The sequence below is a fragment of the Vicia villosa genome, linkage group LG3 (genome assembly GCF_029867415.1).
Source record: "Vicia villosa cultivar HV-30 ecotype Madison, WI linkage group LG3, Vvil1.0, whole genome shotgun sequence".
In the NCBI taxonomy this organism is placed as follows: domain Eukaryota; kingdom Viridiplantae; phylum Streptophyta; class Magnoliopsida; order Fabales; family Fabaceae; genus Vicia; species Vicia villosa.
The window spans coordinates 1977654-1990488 of NC_081182.1; the positions used below are offsets into that span (position 1 = coordinate 1977654).

Below are 12835 nucleotides of genomic sequence, written 5' to 3' on the forward strand. Positions count from 1 at the left end.
ATTAATAATATTTGAAATGCGTTATATAATTATATGAGTTATAATTACATGCATGTGTTAAGAAGTATAGTTAAGACGAGAACTATTGTGGTGCATTAATGCATTTTTTGTTCCTATATTTAGGTGTTTTTAAACTTTTTATCCTCTTATTTTAAAACCCAACTTTTTGGTACTTCAATTTTACTTTTCTTGAACAATCGTTAGTTGGTCCAATGGTGATTGACGTTGGACTTGGTAGGGAGGACCACCGTTTTATCTCACGCAATTGCGACCCGGAGAGAGCTAAAACCATTTGATACCAGAACTGACCCCCGAACCAGATTAGTCGGTCTAGTGGATCAGATAATGGTGGTGAAGACCATTTTTTAAAAACATTTCTTGAGATTTTGTTGGTTCCCCTCCACTTTTGTATATGTGACAATGATGATTAGGATTAAAATTTATTTTTAATAAAGTGACGACTAAAATATTTTACTATTTAATATTTTTTACAAACAAATTAATAATTTTAATGCAAATTAAAAAAATAGTTTTATTAATGTGTAGGTAATTAAGTGTAATAAAAGAAGATGTGGGACTTCAATTAAAAGCCAAATCCTGCAACTTTCATTTTTTCTAGCATGTTGCTTAATGCTTAATAAGGTAGGTAACATCCATGACAATGTCATAGGCTATATCTTTATCCTTAATATCACACTTCATCCTAACATAACTCGATTCACCCAGTCGTTTGCCCATGAAGTATTCACAATCCACTATTTTTCATCATTTTCTTCCCCATACATAAGTATAGTCATACCATGATTGAGATCTTTTCCCCAACTTCCAAAGAAGACACATTTCGAATAAAATTGAAATGCATAGCCTCCGACATCAGTTGAAATGGAAAGGTTCATGGAAAACTGTAACTTTTAGCATTTTCTCGTTGCGAGCATGCATTTCATAGCCGCTTATAGTTACCACATGATTTTTGGCTTTAGCTTTGTTACATTTACCATTTTTCCTGTATAATAATATTCTTTGGCAGTTGCTAGCCGTCCATGCATTTTAATGTAGCTGTAAAGCGTCACACCCGAATTAATTTTATTATGACAAATGTAATAGTGAGTTTGTTGTCATAATGCTAGATCACCCATGTTTTTTTTAAAATGCAAATAACAATAACATTAATGCTAGGCATAATAGATGCCAAAAAAAGACAGTACAACATACACGCCAATGGCATACCAACTGCCAAAAATACATCAGTTCAACTCCCTAAAACCAACATATATATCCTAATATAAGTATTATCACGCAGGAAACTAACACCTGCCAAAAGAACGATAACTCCAAGAAAACTCCTTAACTGAAAGCAGTATATTTGAAGAGTCAATGAACCTTGTAGAGCACCATAAACTGCCTTGCCAAAAATATAGCTGATGAAGTAATATCGACGCCTGAAACTATGAGCACCTCGCACCTTAACAGAAACCACACCACCTCTACACACACCCATATTCTCAATCAACAAAGATGCCAAAACATGCCTTAGGATTCTTGCACCACGCGACTATGTCATCAGCGATATAATTAGATTTTAATCTAAGTCATCTCCACGCCAGAATCTTCACCTCTTTCCATTTTTTCCATTTGAGTTTCCTCGTTTCGGAACACTTTATTGTTCCTGTATCTCCACATGCACCACACACAAGCAGCCCATATAACCCTCAATTTCATTGTTGACATTCTTTGTGATCCAAGCAAGTCTTCAAACTGTTCAAGGTGTTTCCATCCATCATTCTGCAGAGTTGTATACACTCCTATCCAGTTGCATAAGAGGCTCCATGCACCTGCAAATTTTAGACACTCAAACAAGATGTGAGATACAGATTCCTCTCTCCCGCACTCCCCGACACATCCTATTTGACTATTAGATAAAACTCCCCTTCGGACTAAATTGTCTTTTGTAGGAATTCTATTTAGTAGCACTCTCCATACCAAACATGATACTTTCTTTGGTATCGCTTTATTCCAAATTTTGCACCACAGATGACTAAGTAATCGTTGGTCGTTCGACTCCTTGCTTTTGTACACCTCTTTCACCATGTATTCCCTTGATGATACCGACCTTCCTATATCCATGTTACAAATATCCTTCCACCAAATTGACGCCCCGTTTAATCCCAAATTTAATGCTCCATTAATCATCCCGTATCTATTGACTAACTCTTCAAACCAAATTCCTTTCCTCTCATTAATCACTTTCCATTCCCATTTTTCCAACAGAGCAGAATTAAACTTCCTAAGGTTTCTAATACCCAAACCTCCATTCTCTATCGGTCTACACACTGACTCCCATTTAACCCAATTAATTTTCCTTTCATCCTCACAACTCCCCATAAGAACTGTGAAAAAATAGACTCTAGTTTTGATATAATACCTGATGGAGCCTTGAAGAAGGAGATATAATACCCGACTGCCAATAGATAAGTTTTTGTTCTTCCATCTGCTCAACCTTGATTTCACAGTGTTTATCACATGGTTCCAAGTATCTTTTTGGTTTGGATTTTCCCCAATTGGAAGTCCGAGGTACATGAACGGGACTAATCCTACTTTGCATTATAGGATATTTGCTGCCTCCACAATCCAGTTTTGAGAGACGTTAATCTCTATAATCGAGCTTTTTTGAAAATTTACTTTCAACCCGGACATTGATTCAAACAGCAGCAGGATCGCCTTTATGGTTCGGATATTGGTCCAATTTTTCTCACTAATGATCATGGTGTCGTCTGCGTATTGAAGGTGAGAGAAACGTTTTTGCCAACCTCGAATTTGTATCCAAAAAACCTAGCTTGGCCCAGCCTATTCCCACCCCTAGTTCCCCTCCACTTTTGTATATGTGACAATGATGATTAGGATTAAAATTTATTTTTAATGAAGTGACGACTAAAATATTTTACTATTTAATATTTTCTACAAATAAATTAATAATTTTAATGCAAATTAAAAAAAGTTTTATTAATGTGTAGGTAATTAAGTGTAATAAAAAAGATGTGGGACTTCAATTAAAAGCCAAACCCTGCAACTTTCATTTTTCCTAGCATGTTACTTAATGCTTAATAAGGTAGGTAGAATCCATGACAATGTCATAGGCTCTATCTTTATCCTTAATATCACATTTCATCCTAACATAACTCGATTCACCCAGTCGTTTTCCCATGAAGTATTCACAATCCAATATTTTTCATAATTTTCTTCCCCATACATAAGTATAGTCATACCATGATTGAGGTCTTTTCCACAACTTCCAGAGAAGACGCATTTCGAATAAAATTGAAATGCATAGCCTTTGAAATCAGTTGAAATGGAAAGGTTGACGGGAAATTGTAACTTTTAGCATTTTCTCGTTGCGAGCAGGTATTTCATATGAGCTTATATTTACCACATAATTTTTGGCTTTAGCTTTGTTACATTTACCATTTTTTTCCCGTATAATGATATTCTTTGGCAATGGCTAGCCCTCCATGCTTTTTAATGTAGTTGTAAAGCGTCACACTCGGTGTAATTTTATTATGACAAATGTAAGAGTGAGCTCATTGTCCCAATGCTAGATCACCCATGTGACCGCAACATGAAAGATAAAAAACCACGCCCAATGATCAAGATATAGCTTTGATTTTTCAATGGAACTCAATTGGGCCTAGTCCCATCACTATCCTACCATATGCACGTGGGAGAACATGGAGACCTTCCATAAGGTAACAATTCAGCTACACGATGGGCATGAAATGTGCATGTTCTCAATGCCGCCTACTCCAACTCAGTGCCACAACAAATATTCCTTTCTTCCTAGGGACATCTTCTTAACGAACTTGCTTCCTCAACAGAACATACTCTTGGACTGGTCTCAAAATTCTGCTTCAACATTCCTTACTTCATCAATGATAGTGAGGACTTAAGGGAAACTTCTTTGAGTCAACCAATGATCTTAAGGCTTTGTTTGAGAGTTTGGAGAGGAAGGGAAGATATGACTTTGAAAGAAAAAAAAGATAAAGTGAAAAGAATAGAAGGATTTTGGTTGAGAGGGTTTTGAAATGTTTTGTTTTTATTCATAACACAAAATCCCTCTAATTTGGTGAAACTAAAAAATTGTATTGGAGGAGAGATTTGGAGGGCTTAGACAAATTATTCGAATATAATTTATATTGTTAAAGTATTCTAAAAATAAAAATATACATTAATGATAGATAAGAACTCTTTTATCATTCTAAACAAAATCTTTTATTTTTTTAATGTTAAATATTTTTCTATATTTAAAAAAAAAAATTGTTTTTCAAAACCATTTTTTCCTCTCCCTTATTGACTCCCAAACAAAACCTAAAAGATCGACCTAATACAATGACCAAGTATATCCAAAACTCTCCCCTAACTAATGTACAGAAGCACACCTCTCATGTTCATCTCAGTTGTTGGCGTGAGTCTAAATGACCTCGGCATCTCACACAAAATTTACTAAGAACCGTTCTAACCGTTTCCCATATATAAGTGTGACACAGACTCGAACACATATTTAAGCATTAGAGTGCTAAGTTTACATATACCTCTTTTTGATTACAGATATTTCGACTATTGTACGACAAAAAATCATTTTGGTAATCTTCAACATCTCATGCATTGTCTGTTATTGTACAAAATAGAACACAAAAATCAAATTAATAATAATAATCAATAACAATATATATAAAAAAATAATAATTTATATTTGCAAATTGCACATGAATTAAAAAAAAATAGAAATTGGAAATGTAATATTGATTTAAGAATATTTTAGTTTTAGAACCAACTTATTAAAGGGGAAAAACTAATTGAATTTGAATAATCGCAATTCGCAATAACAGTGTCCACGAGTCGATTTGGTTCGATTTTTAGATAATCCGATGTTTTGGTAAAAAAATATATGAATTTGGTTTGGATTGGATTTGCACATTTTTGTGATAAAGTCCAAACCAAACTAAATCAAAAAACAACATATTGGTTTTGGTTAGATTGATCGAATACATTAGACAAATGTACAAAAACATTTTCAAAATATATCTAATTTACAGCAATTTATTTTCCATAATATATAAAATCACTAATTTTTCGTTTCTCGATATAGGTTATGAGTGTACAAATGACGTTTAATATTTTTCTCTATAATATTTTCTATGATAATAATGATATAAACTATATAAATTAATTATGGTTGGTTTTGGTAGAGAGATTTGCGGGTAGAGTTTTAGAATTCTGTTACTCGAACCAATCAACAGTAAATTTTATTGGCTTGGTTCAATTTTTTCCAAACTAAAAATATGTCTGATCCAAACATTATGATTTAATTTAGATTTTAAATTGATTTAGATTTGACCGAACCAATAAACACGCCTAAAAATCTCACAATATATTTATACTGATATTTAGGCTTAATTCTTTCTATAAAAGAAATCGCTGTTAATTTATAACAAAGTAATTATTGACAATGTAAAGAAGAAAAAAAAACTAGACAAATTCTTCAATATTTACATGATTTATTGGCAAATTTTATTTTAAATAATTGATCTATCGGTGGTTGTATTGTATCGTTGGCAATCTTAGTCAACAAAATCTAGTTATTAAGAGCATTAAAAAAATGTTGTACCTTTAATTGCATTAAATCTTTTAAAGTCTGTTCATCTATCTCATCCAAACCTTTTTATATATACATTTTTCACTATTATATTATTCTTCAAATTTTCATACTTTTTGTATTTACGTAAGATATATTTTCTTGCGTTTGATAAGATAAAAATGATGCGGTGCTATTTATCGTTTCTGCAGAATTTATTCGCAATACATCTGTAAAATAAATTTACACTAATTAATTTAGAAAAAAATCATTGGAGAAAATTTGAAAAAATAAAAAGCAGAAAGCGACCTGAAATAAAAAGAATTAATTGTAAAAAGAAAATAAAATAAAATATGGCCGTTGCACTTTTTGAAAAAATGCAAGGCAATGATCATAACGTGAACCTTGATTCGGACGTTTCTAATCATAGCCGTCCATTTTCCAAAGATGTATATTTAAAAAAAAAAAAAAAATTTATAAAAAAAATTATTCGTATTTGATGATTCCGCCTCTATAATTTTGAATATAGAGAGAGGACCATTTCCATCAACACTTTCTCTCTCTCTCTCTCTCACCGAAACTCTTTCATCTTCCTTCAACCAACTCCTGTTGCAGTGAGTGTTGATTTTCACTTCTAGATCTTCTTCAATATCTCTTCATTTGGATCTGCATTTTCTCACCGTTTCAATTTCCTGAAGCTCAATCTAACGGTTTCATTTTGATTTCTACACTGATTTTATTCATCGATCTCGCATTCATGCATTCATGATTTGTTAATGCCGATTCTGATTTTTAGAAATTTGAATATTCATTGAAATCTGAGTTTTGTAACTTCTTTAATTTGAATTTGAATTCATGAACTCTTTTTCTTTTTCATACTTTAATTGTTTGATTTTGAAAGGATCGAGTATGTTGATTTTTTTAATGCTCTTTTTTATTTGTGCTGTAGATTATTTTATTTTTTTGAAATCAAAGTAATAATCATTATAGACGGTGCTTTTCCCCAGTTTTTTTTTGAAAATTTGAAATATCGATTTACTTAATTATTGATTTTGCTATGGCTGCGATTTATTTTGTTTTTAAAATTTGAATTCAATTTATATTGATTTGTGTGTTTGTTTGTTTGCAGAAGTTTTTGTTGCGATTTCCTAAGTGTGGATTAGGGATTATAATGATTTGGAGGACAAATTGTGAAGATAATTGCAGTTTGATTCGAGTTGTGGTATACAATGGGAAGTGAGAGGTCGATTTCTGGTCCATCTGATACTGTACAGAAAATTAGACCATTGCATGGGTATTTCTTTATGATTCGTCTTTTGTTTTACTATAGCTTGATATGCATTTGTTGCTTCCATTTGAGTAAAATTTTCGGTAGCACTGACACCTCTGAAAAAATGTGTGGCTGTGTCCTGTCGGACATCAATATCTCGACACGACACCGACACTTATATTACATTCAATTTATTCAAATAACTACTGGTGTCGACGCGTTTGTGTATGTTTCATAGGTAAAATTTAACCTCGCAGATAAGGTAAATATTGATGCCTCTAACAATATGCATGTTTATGTTTGGGGCTTTAATTGGCCTTCTTTTGGGAGTGAAATGATTCATTACCAAGGGCAAGGAGTGGATCTTTGTTTTCCATATTATAGTTTATCTTTCATCACAATTTTCCTAAATTTTAGACGTGTGTCACCTTTACTCTTAGTTTCATCCTAATTAGTTCTCAAATTTAAACAATTGCTAGTAGGTCTTTTTTTTTTTTTTGATTTAGAAACCATATTTTATAATTTTGTGAACTTCCAAATTGAAAACTTGAGAGTACAAAGAACGGAAATCCAAGTAGATAATAAGCACATCCTGATGCCTTAGAAGCTTGTTGAAAAGCGGTTTGCTGAAGTGTGGTAACATTACACATTGTGACTGAGGTTATTTGTTCAACCAAACTCTAATAGGTGCACCGTTTGCATGTATACTATTGAGTTTTATTCCTCCACCACTTCCACATTGCTTCTGATTTAATTTGTTCAACCAAACTCTAATAGATGCTCCTTTCGCTTGTACACTATTGAATTTTCTTTACTCGAACACTTCCAATTGGCGGCCTCATTGTGGGTCTAACACCAGCGTATGAAATTGCACATGGCAAGCCCAAATGGGGCACTTTCTCAATTTTCTCAACTTCGGCGTGGTGTATCCACTTTAGCCTTTTAATATTCATGGTGTTACCTTTGCTTATTAGCTACTATAATGAGATTGAGCATCCGCCAAGCAAAATTGAAATTTATGAAAACTTTAATGCAAGAGGCAAAATACATTTTTTCCTTTTGATTTTTTTTTTGTGTAATCCATAATAAGTCTTTATTTATAATAAGTGGTGAATTGAGTTTTCTCTTATAATAAAGCATGTACTTGCAGGAGGACTACTGGCCCTACAAGGCGATCCACTAAAGGAAATTGGACAGCTGAGGAGGTAAATTTTTAATACTTGAACATATTACATCTTTCTTAAGTTTGGCAATATTACTTTGCATTGTTAGAAGACTTCTTCTGTGAAACTAAGCATCTGTTGAACTTTTTGAATTATTTTTATCACTTTCAATTATTATAGTTATTTTGTAGGCTTTTTGAAGACCATAAATGGCTAAATAATGTATTGTCACTCATTGTATTTTTGACATATATGTACATTTAGAAGTTTCGATGTAGTTTTTCGTTCAATATCTTCAGATCTGAAAAAGTATTGTATGACCAAGTGACATGCATGAATTCTGTTTCTGCAGGACGAAATTTTGCGGAAGGCTGTTGAGCGTTTTAAAGGAAAGAATTGGAAAAAAATAGGTTAGGTTTTGGTAGCATGGAGTACATCATGTACATGTTGCTCATCATAATTTAATTTCACAATATACTTCTTATAGCATATAGCCGTGTAAGTCTTTAGTGAGCATTGGTAGTGTCAATTTCTTATTCTTATTAAGCTATACGAGTTTCTTCATTTGGACCTTTAAAGGCTTAACTGAGGAGGTTTACAGTAAAAAAGTGAGAAATCTACCTGTACCTTTGGCATTTCACTGATTTATCATTTTTTAATAGTTTTTACACCTAATCTCTCTAGCATATTATGCAATATTTTATGTTACTTGTAACGATTGTCCAATGTGTCTTTAGCGGAGTGTACACTAAAGAATTGGAAAAAAATAGGTTAGGTTTTGGTAGCATGGAGTACATCATGTAAATGTTGCTCATCATAATTTAATTTCACAATATACTTCTTATAGCATATAGCCGTGTAAGTCTTTAGTGAGCATTGGTAGTGTCAATTTCTTATTCTTATTAAGTTATATGAGTTTCTTCATCTGGACCTTTAAAGGCTTAACTGAGGAGGTTTACAATAAAAAAGTGAGAAATCTACCTGTACCTTTGGAATTTCACTGATTTATCATTTTTTAATAGTTTTTACACCTAATCTCTCTAGCATATTATGCAATATTTTATGTGACTTGTAACGATTGTCCAATGTGTTTGTAGCGGAGTGTTTCAAGGATAGGACTGATGTACAATGCTTGCATAGGTGGCAAAAAGTCTTAAATCCAGAACTTATCAAAGGTCCTTGGTCTAAAGAGGTAATCTCTTCATATTTCTTCCCGGCGTTGACTATACTTGACAATTTTTTGTTGGTTCAGATCTAGTATTCTATTCTAGTCTATTCATTTTTCTGTTTAGATATCTGTTATTAACTTTCCTACTGATCTGAATGCAAACAAACAGGAAGATGAAACTATCGTGGATTTGGTAAACAAATATGGGCCTAAAAAGTGGTCTACTATAGCACAACATTTACCTGGACGCATTGGTAAGCAATGTCGAGAAAGGTATGACTATTGGATTTCTACTAATTCAAGTCTGTGTGATTAACATATTTCTTGTCTGAAATCAATAAACTAGTACACTGTATTTATTCTGATTATCTTTTCCTTATTGCCCTATATATAAATTAAATATTTCCGGGCAGTAGTAGCCAATTCTCATTCTCATCAATAACTAATGAAAAATTATTAGGTGGCATAATCATCTTAATCCTTCTATAAATAAGGAAGCATGGACGCAGGAAGAAGAATTGGCTCTAATACATGCTCATCAGATTTATGGGAATAGATGGGCAGAATTATCTAAGTTTTTGCCTGGAAGGTAAATACACGTTAAATTCCTATTTAATTTAATAAGAGGGTTGAAAAGTGCATGCAACCATGCTTTCACTTCATTTTGCAGTCACAGTTTCTTATTTATGTTTTGAATAGAGATCTGGATGCATATTTTTATTTCTGTTTATCAGTAAGCATTTACAGTTGTGATTTTTCTTGTGGAAAACAGGACAGACAATGCGATAAAGAACCATTGGAATAGTTCTGTCAAAAAGAAATTGGATTCTTACTTAGCGTCGGGCTTGCTTGCTCAGTTTCAAAATGTACAACTTGTTGGAAATCCAAATCAACCTATTGATTCATCCTGTGCAAGGTTGCAGTTTAGTGTAGATGATATCGGTCCTAGGGGGACTGACGGTGAGGAAGTTTCACTGTGTAGCCAGGAGTCGGCTAATGCTGACAACTTTCCGTCTGGCAGAGAGTTGAGAATTGTTATGCAAAATGGAGAAGAGTACAGGGCCAATGAAGAATCTAATCAAGCATCTTGTTCAGAGCCATATTACTTGTCTCTGGATGATGTTACTTGCCAAGAACCATTTGAGCAGAAATATTCAAACCAACCCGGAAGTTCTTCTGCTAACGTGGATTACCAATTTAATTTACATGCTTTGCCCAACATTTCCTCGCTTGACTTTGGGCAGGAATCATCACAGTTGCAAAATGATTCTTTAGCTCCCAGTGAAAGTCATAACATGATGATTGTTCCATATGAATATCAGCCTTCATCTATGGACAATGCCGAAGGAGAACAAAACATGTTGGTAACTGATGATGAATGTAGGTTCCTATTTTCAGAGGCAATGAGTGAAGAATGCTTTTCCTCAGGAGTAAATAATATTGACTTGTCTAGACGCACTTCATCTCTTTGTCAGTCACCTTTACCATCTTGTGGTAGAATGGTGATGTATGCAGCCGAAGCCAATCCATTGGTAAGCTCTGATGATCTACATTGTGTCTCGAGAGAACAAGATGGCTTGATTTATGCCAATGATAACAATAGGTATGAAGATGTTGGAGAAGATGAAAACTTAAAATTGGTCCCTGTAAATAGTTCTGGATGTGGATCAGATACTATGCAAAATTGCTATCCAATTGATGAAAAACCGAAGGGACATATAAAACAGGAGGAAGCAGGAGGAACACTATGTTATGAACCACCTCGTTTTCCAAGTTTGGATATACCTTTCATGAGCTGTGATCTTATACAGTCTGGCGACATGCAGCAAGAATTCAGTCCCTTAGGTATCCGACAGTTTATGATGTCTTCTATGAACTGTCTTACTCCTTTCAGATTGTGGGACTCACCTTCTCGAATTGATAGTCCAAAGGCTTTATTAAAAAGTGCTGCTAAAACTTTTACAAGTACGCCATCCATAATGAAGAAGAAGAAACGAAATCGAGACCTTTTATCTCCACTATCAGATAGAAGAATGGAGAAGAAACATGAGATTGACTTGACATCAACTTTGATTACAAACTTCTCTCGTTTAGATGTCATGTTTGATGATAATGAGGCTCAAGGTATTGAAGACGATAAAGAAAATTGTAGACCAGCTTTTAAGGTAGAGGAGAAAAGTAACTCTCAGAACAAGATTGAGCAGTCTCCTCTCGATGCCGATGCTAAGATGAAGAATGATATTGATCCTGCTGCCGAAATTGTAAGTATACTATTACTATATGTAGATACTAACTTGTTATTTCCCTCCAAATCTTATTTTTCTATTGTAGTCAGTTGCAGTCCAGTGTTTGTAAATATTTAACATTTTATTGGTCAGGTGCAACAGCCTTCTGGAGTTTTGGTTGAACATGATATGAATGATCCGTCGTTGTATTCTCCTAGTCAAATTGGTTTGAAATCAGATATAGTTCTTAGTTTAAGTGCTAGAAGTCATAAAAAGCCAGCTTCAAGACTTAATTCTCCTTGTGTTCGATTAAAGGAGCACGAAAGACTCTCAGTTTCTGTTACTTGTGTACAATCCGTCTGTTCATCACCAGGACCAGGAGAGAATATGGGCGATCAAACCGGAAACAATGGTGGTTTTGAAAGAAATAACATGTAATATTATTTAAATTGATTATATTGTTAGCTACATTTTTGCTAACTTCTTGTTTGATGGATCGCATCGGATCACATTGTTTTTGAACAACTTCTTGTTTGATTTCAGTTTTGGCGGAACACCTTATAGGAAAAGCTTTGAATCACCTTCGGCATGGAAATCTCCCCTGTTCTTCAGCACTTTTTTGACTAGCCCCAGGCTTGATACTGAAATTACAATTGAGGTTCTGTATATTATGTCGAGTTTACTCTACCGTATTTCTGAAGTATTAGTTTCTTTCTCATTTAAAAAAGTGAGCATGTTTACAGGACTATGGATGTTTCTTTAGCCCGGGCGATAAAAGCTATGATGCAATGGGATGGATGAAACAGATTGGTGAACACACTGCTGCTCAATATGCCGATGCTCTAGAGATTTTGGAAAATGAAACTCCTAAGGCACTACCAAAAGATGCATTTGAAGACAACCAAGAAAACAAGGATCCTCATAATCAACCTGGGAACCAGTCTAACTCGGCTTCAAATGCTTTGGTAAAACTGGACTTACCAATGCTAGTTTTCCTTATATTTTCCACAATTTCAATCTCATGAACTTTTTAGTTAACTATAAATTTGTTTCCAGGTGGAACGACGCATACTTGACTTCAGTGAATGTGGATCTCCAGAGAGGGGTGATAAGGGCAAGTCCTCAGTTATGAGCATTTCAAGTCCTTCGTATTTGTTGAAGGGCTGTAGATAAATATATAGCGAATGTGGATCTCTGTTTTGCTGTATACTCATATGTCTGTTTGAGTATACTTTATAAATATAAATTGTCATTTATTTATAAGATTACTATTATACCTTAAGAAAGAGATTGTTATTGTTATTATTAATTTGTTGTTTAGCTTATACTTTTAGTGACAAGACTTGAATCTGTAATTGAACGGCACAAAAACAAAATCCGTTA

At 33.7% G+C, this 12835-nt stretch overlaps 1 protein-coding gene across 3 annotated transcripts; it reads left to right on the forward strand.

Moving 5' to 3' along the window:
* The first annotated feature begins 6144 nt into the window (after positions 1 to 6144).
* On the forward strand, positions 6145 to 12835 carry LOC131660040 (transcription factor MYB3R-1-like). 3 transcript variants are annotated; one of them, XM_058929160.1, is made up of 12 exons: positions 6145 to 6240; positions 6756 to 6920; positions 8047 to 8101; positions 8412 to 8469; positions 9157 to 9251; positions 9397 to 9500; positions 9688 to 9816; positions 10000 to 11488; positions 11615 to 11886; positions 11996 to 12110; positions 12196 to 12417; positions 12509 to 12835. In XM_058929160.1, the coding sequence occupies exons 2-12, from the start codon at positions 6856 to 6858 to the stop codon at positions 12623 to 12625; spliced, it is 2721 nt and encodes a 906-aa protein (XP_058785143.1). In that variant the 5' UTR covers positions 6145 to 6240; positions 6756 to 6855; the 3' UTR covers positions 12626 to 12835. The 3 variants fall into 3 exon arrangements, with proteins under 3 accessions (XP_058785143.1, XP_058785141.1, XP_058785142.1); XM_058929158.1 differs by having other exon boundaries at positions 11606 to 11886; positions 12509 to 12834; XM_058929159.1 differs by having other exon boundaries at positions 6199 to 6336; positions 11606 to 11886; positions 12509 to 12834.

What these genes read in the sequence shown, in the direction of transcription:
- LOC131660040 (XM_058929158.1), top strand. Translation starts at nt 6,856, where the DNA reads ATGGGAAGTGAGAGGTCGATTTCTGGTCCATCTGATACTGTACAGAAA. An exon ending in AAAGAATTGGAAAAAAATAG is followed by an intron (nt 8,470 to 9,156) that starts GTTAGGTTTTGG and finishes ATGTGTTTGTAG; the next exon opens with CGGAGTGTTTCAAGGATAGG. An exon ending in AAGGTCCTTGGTCTAAAGAG is followed by an intron (nt 9,252 to 9,396) that starts GTAATCTCTTCA and finishes GCAAACAAACAG; the next exon opens with GAAGATGAAACTATCGTGGA.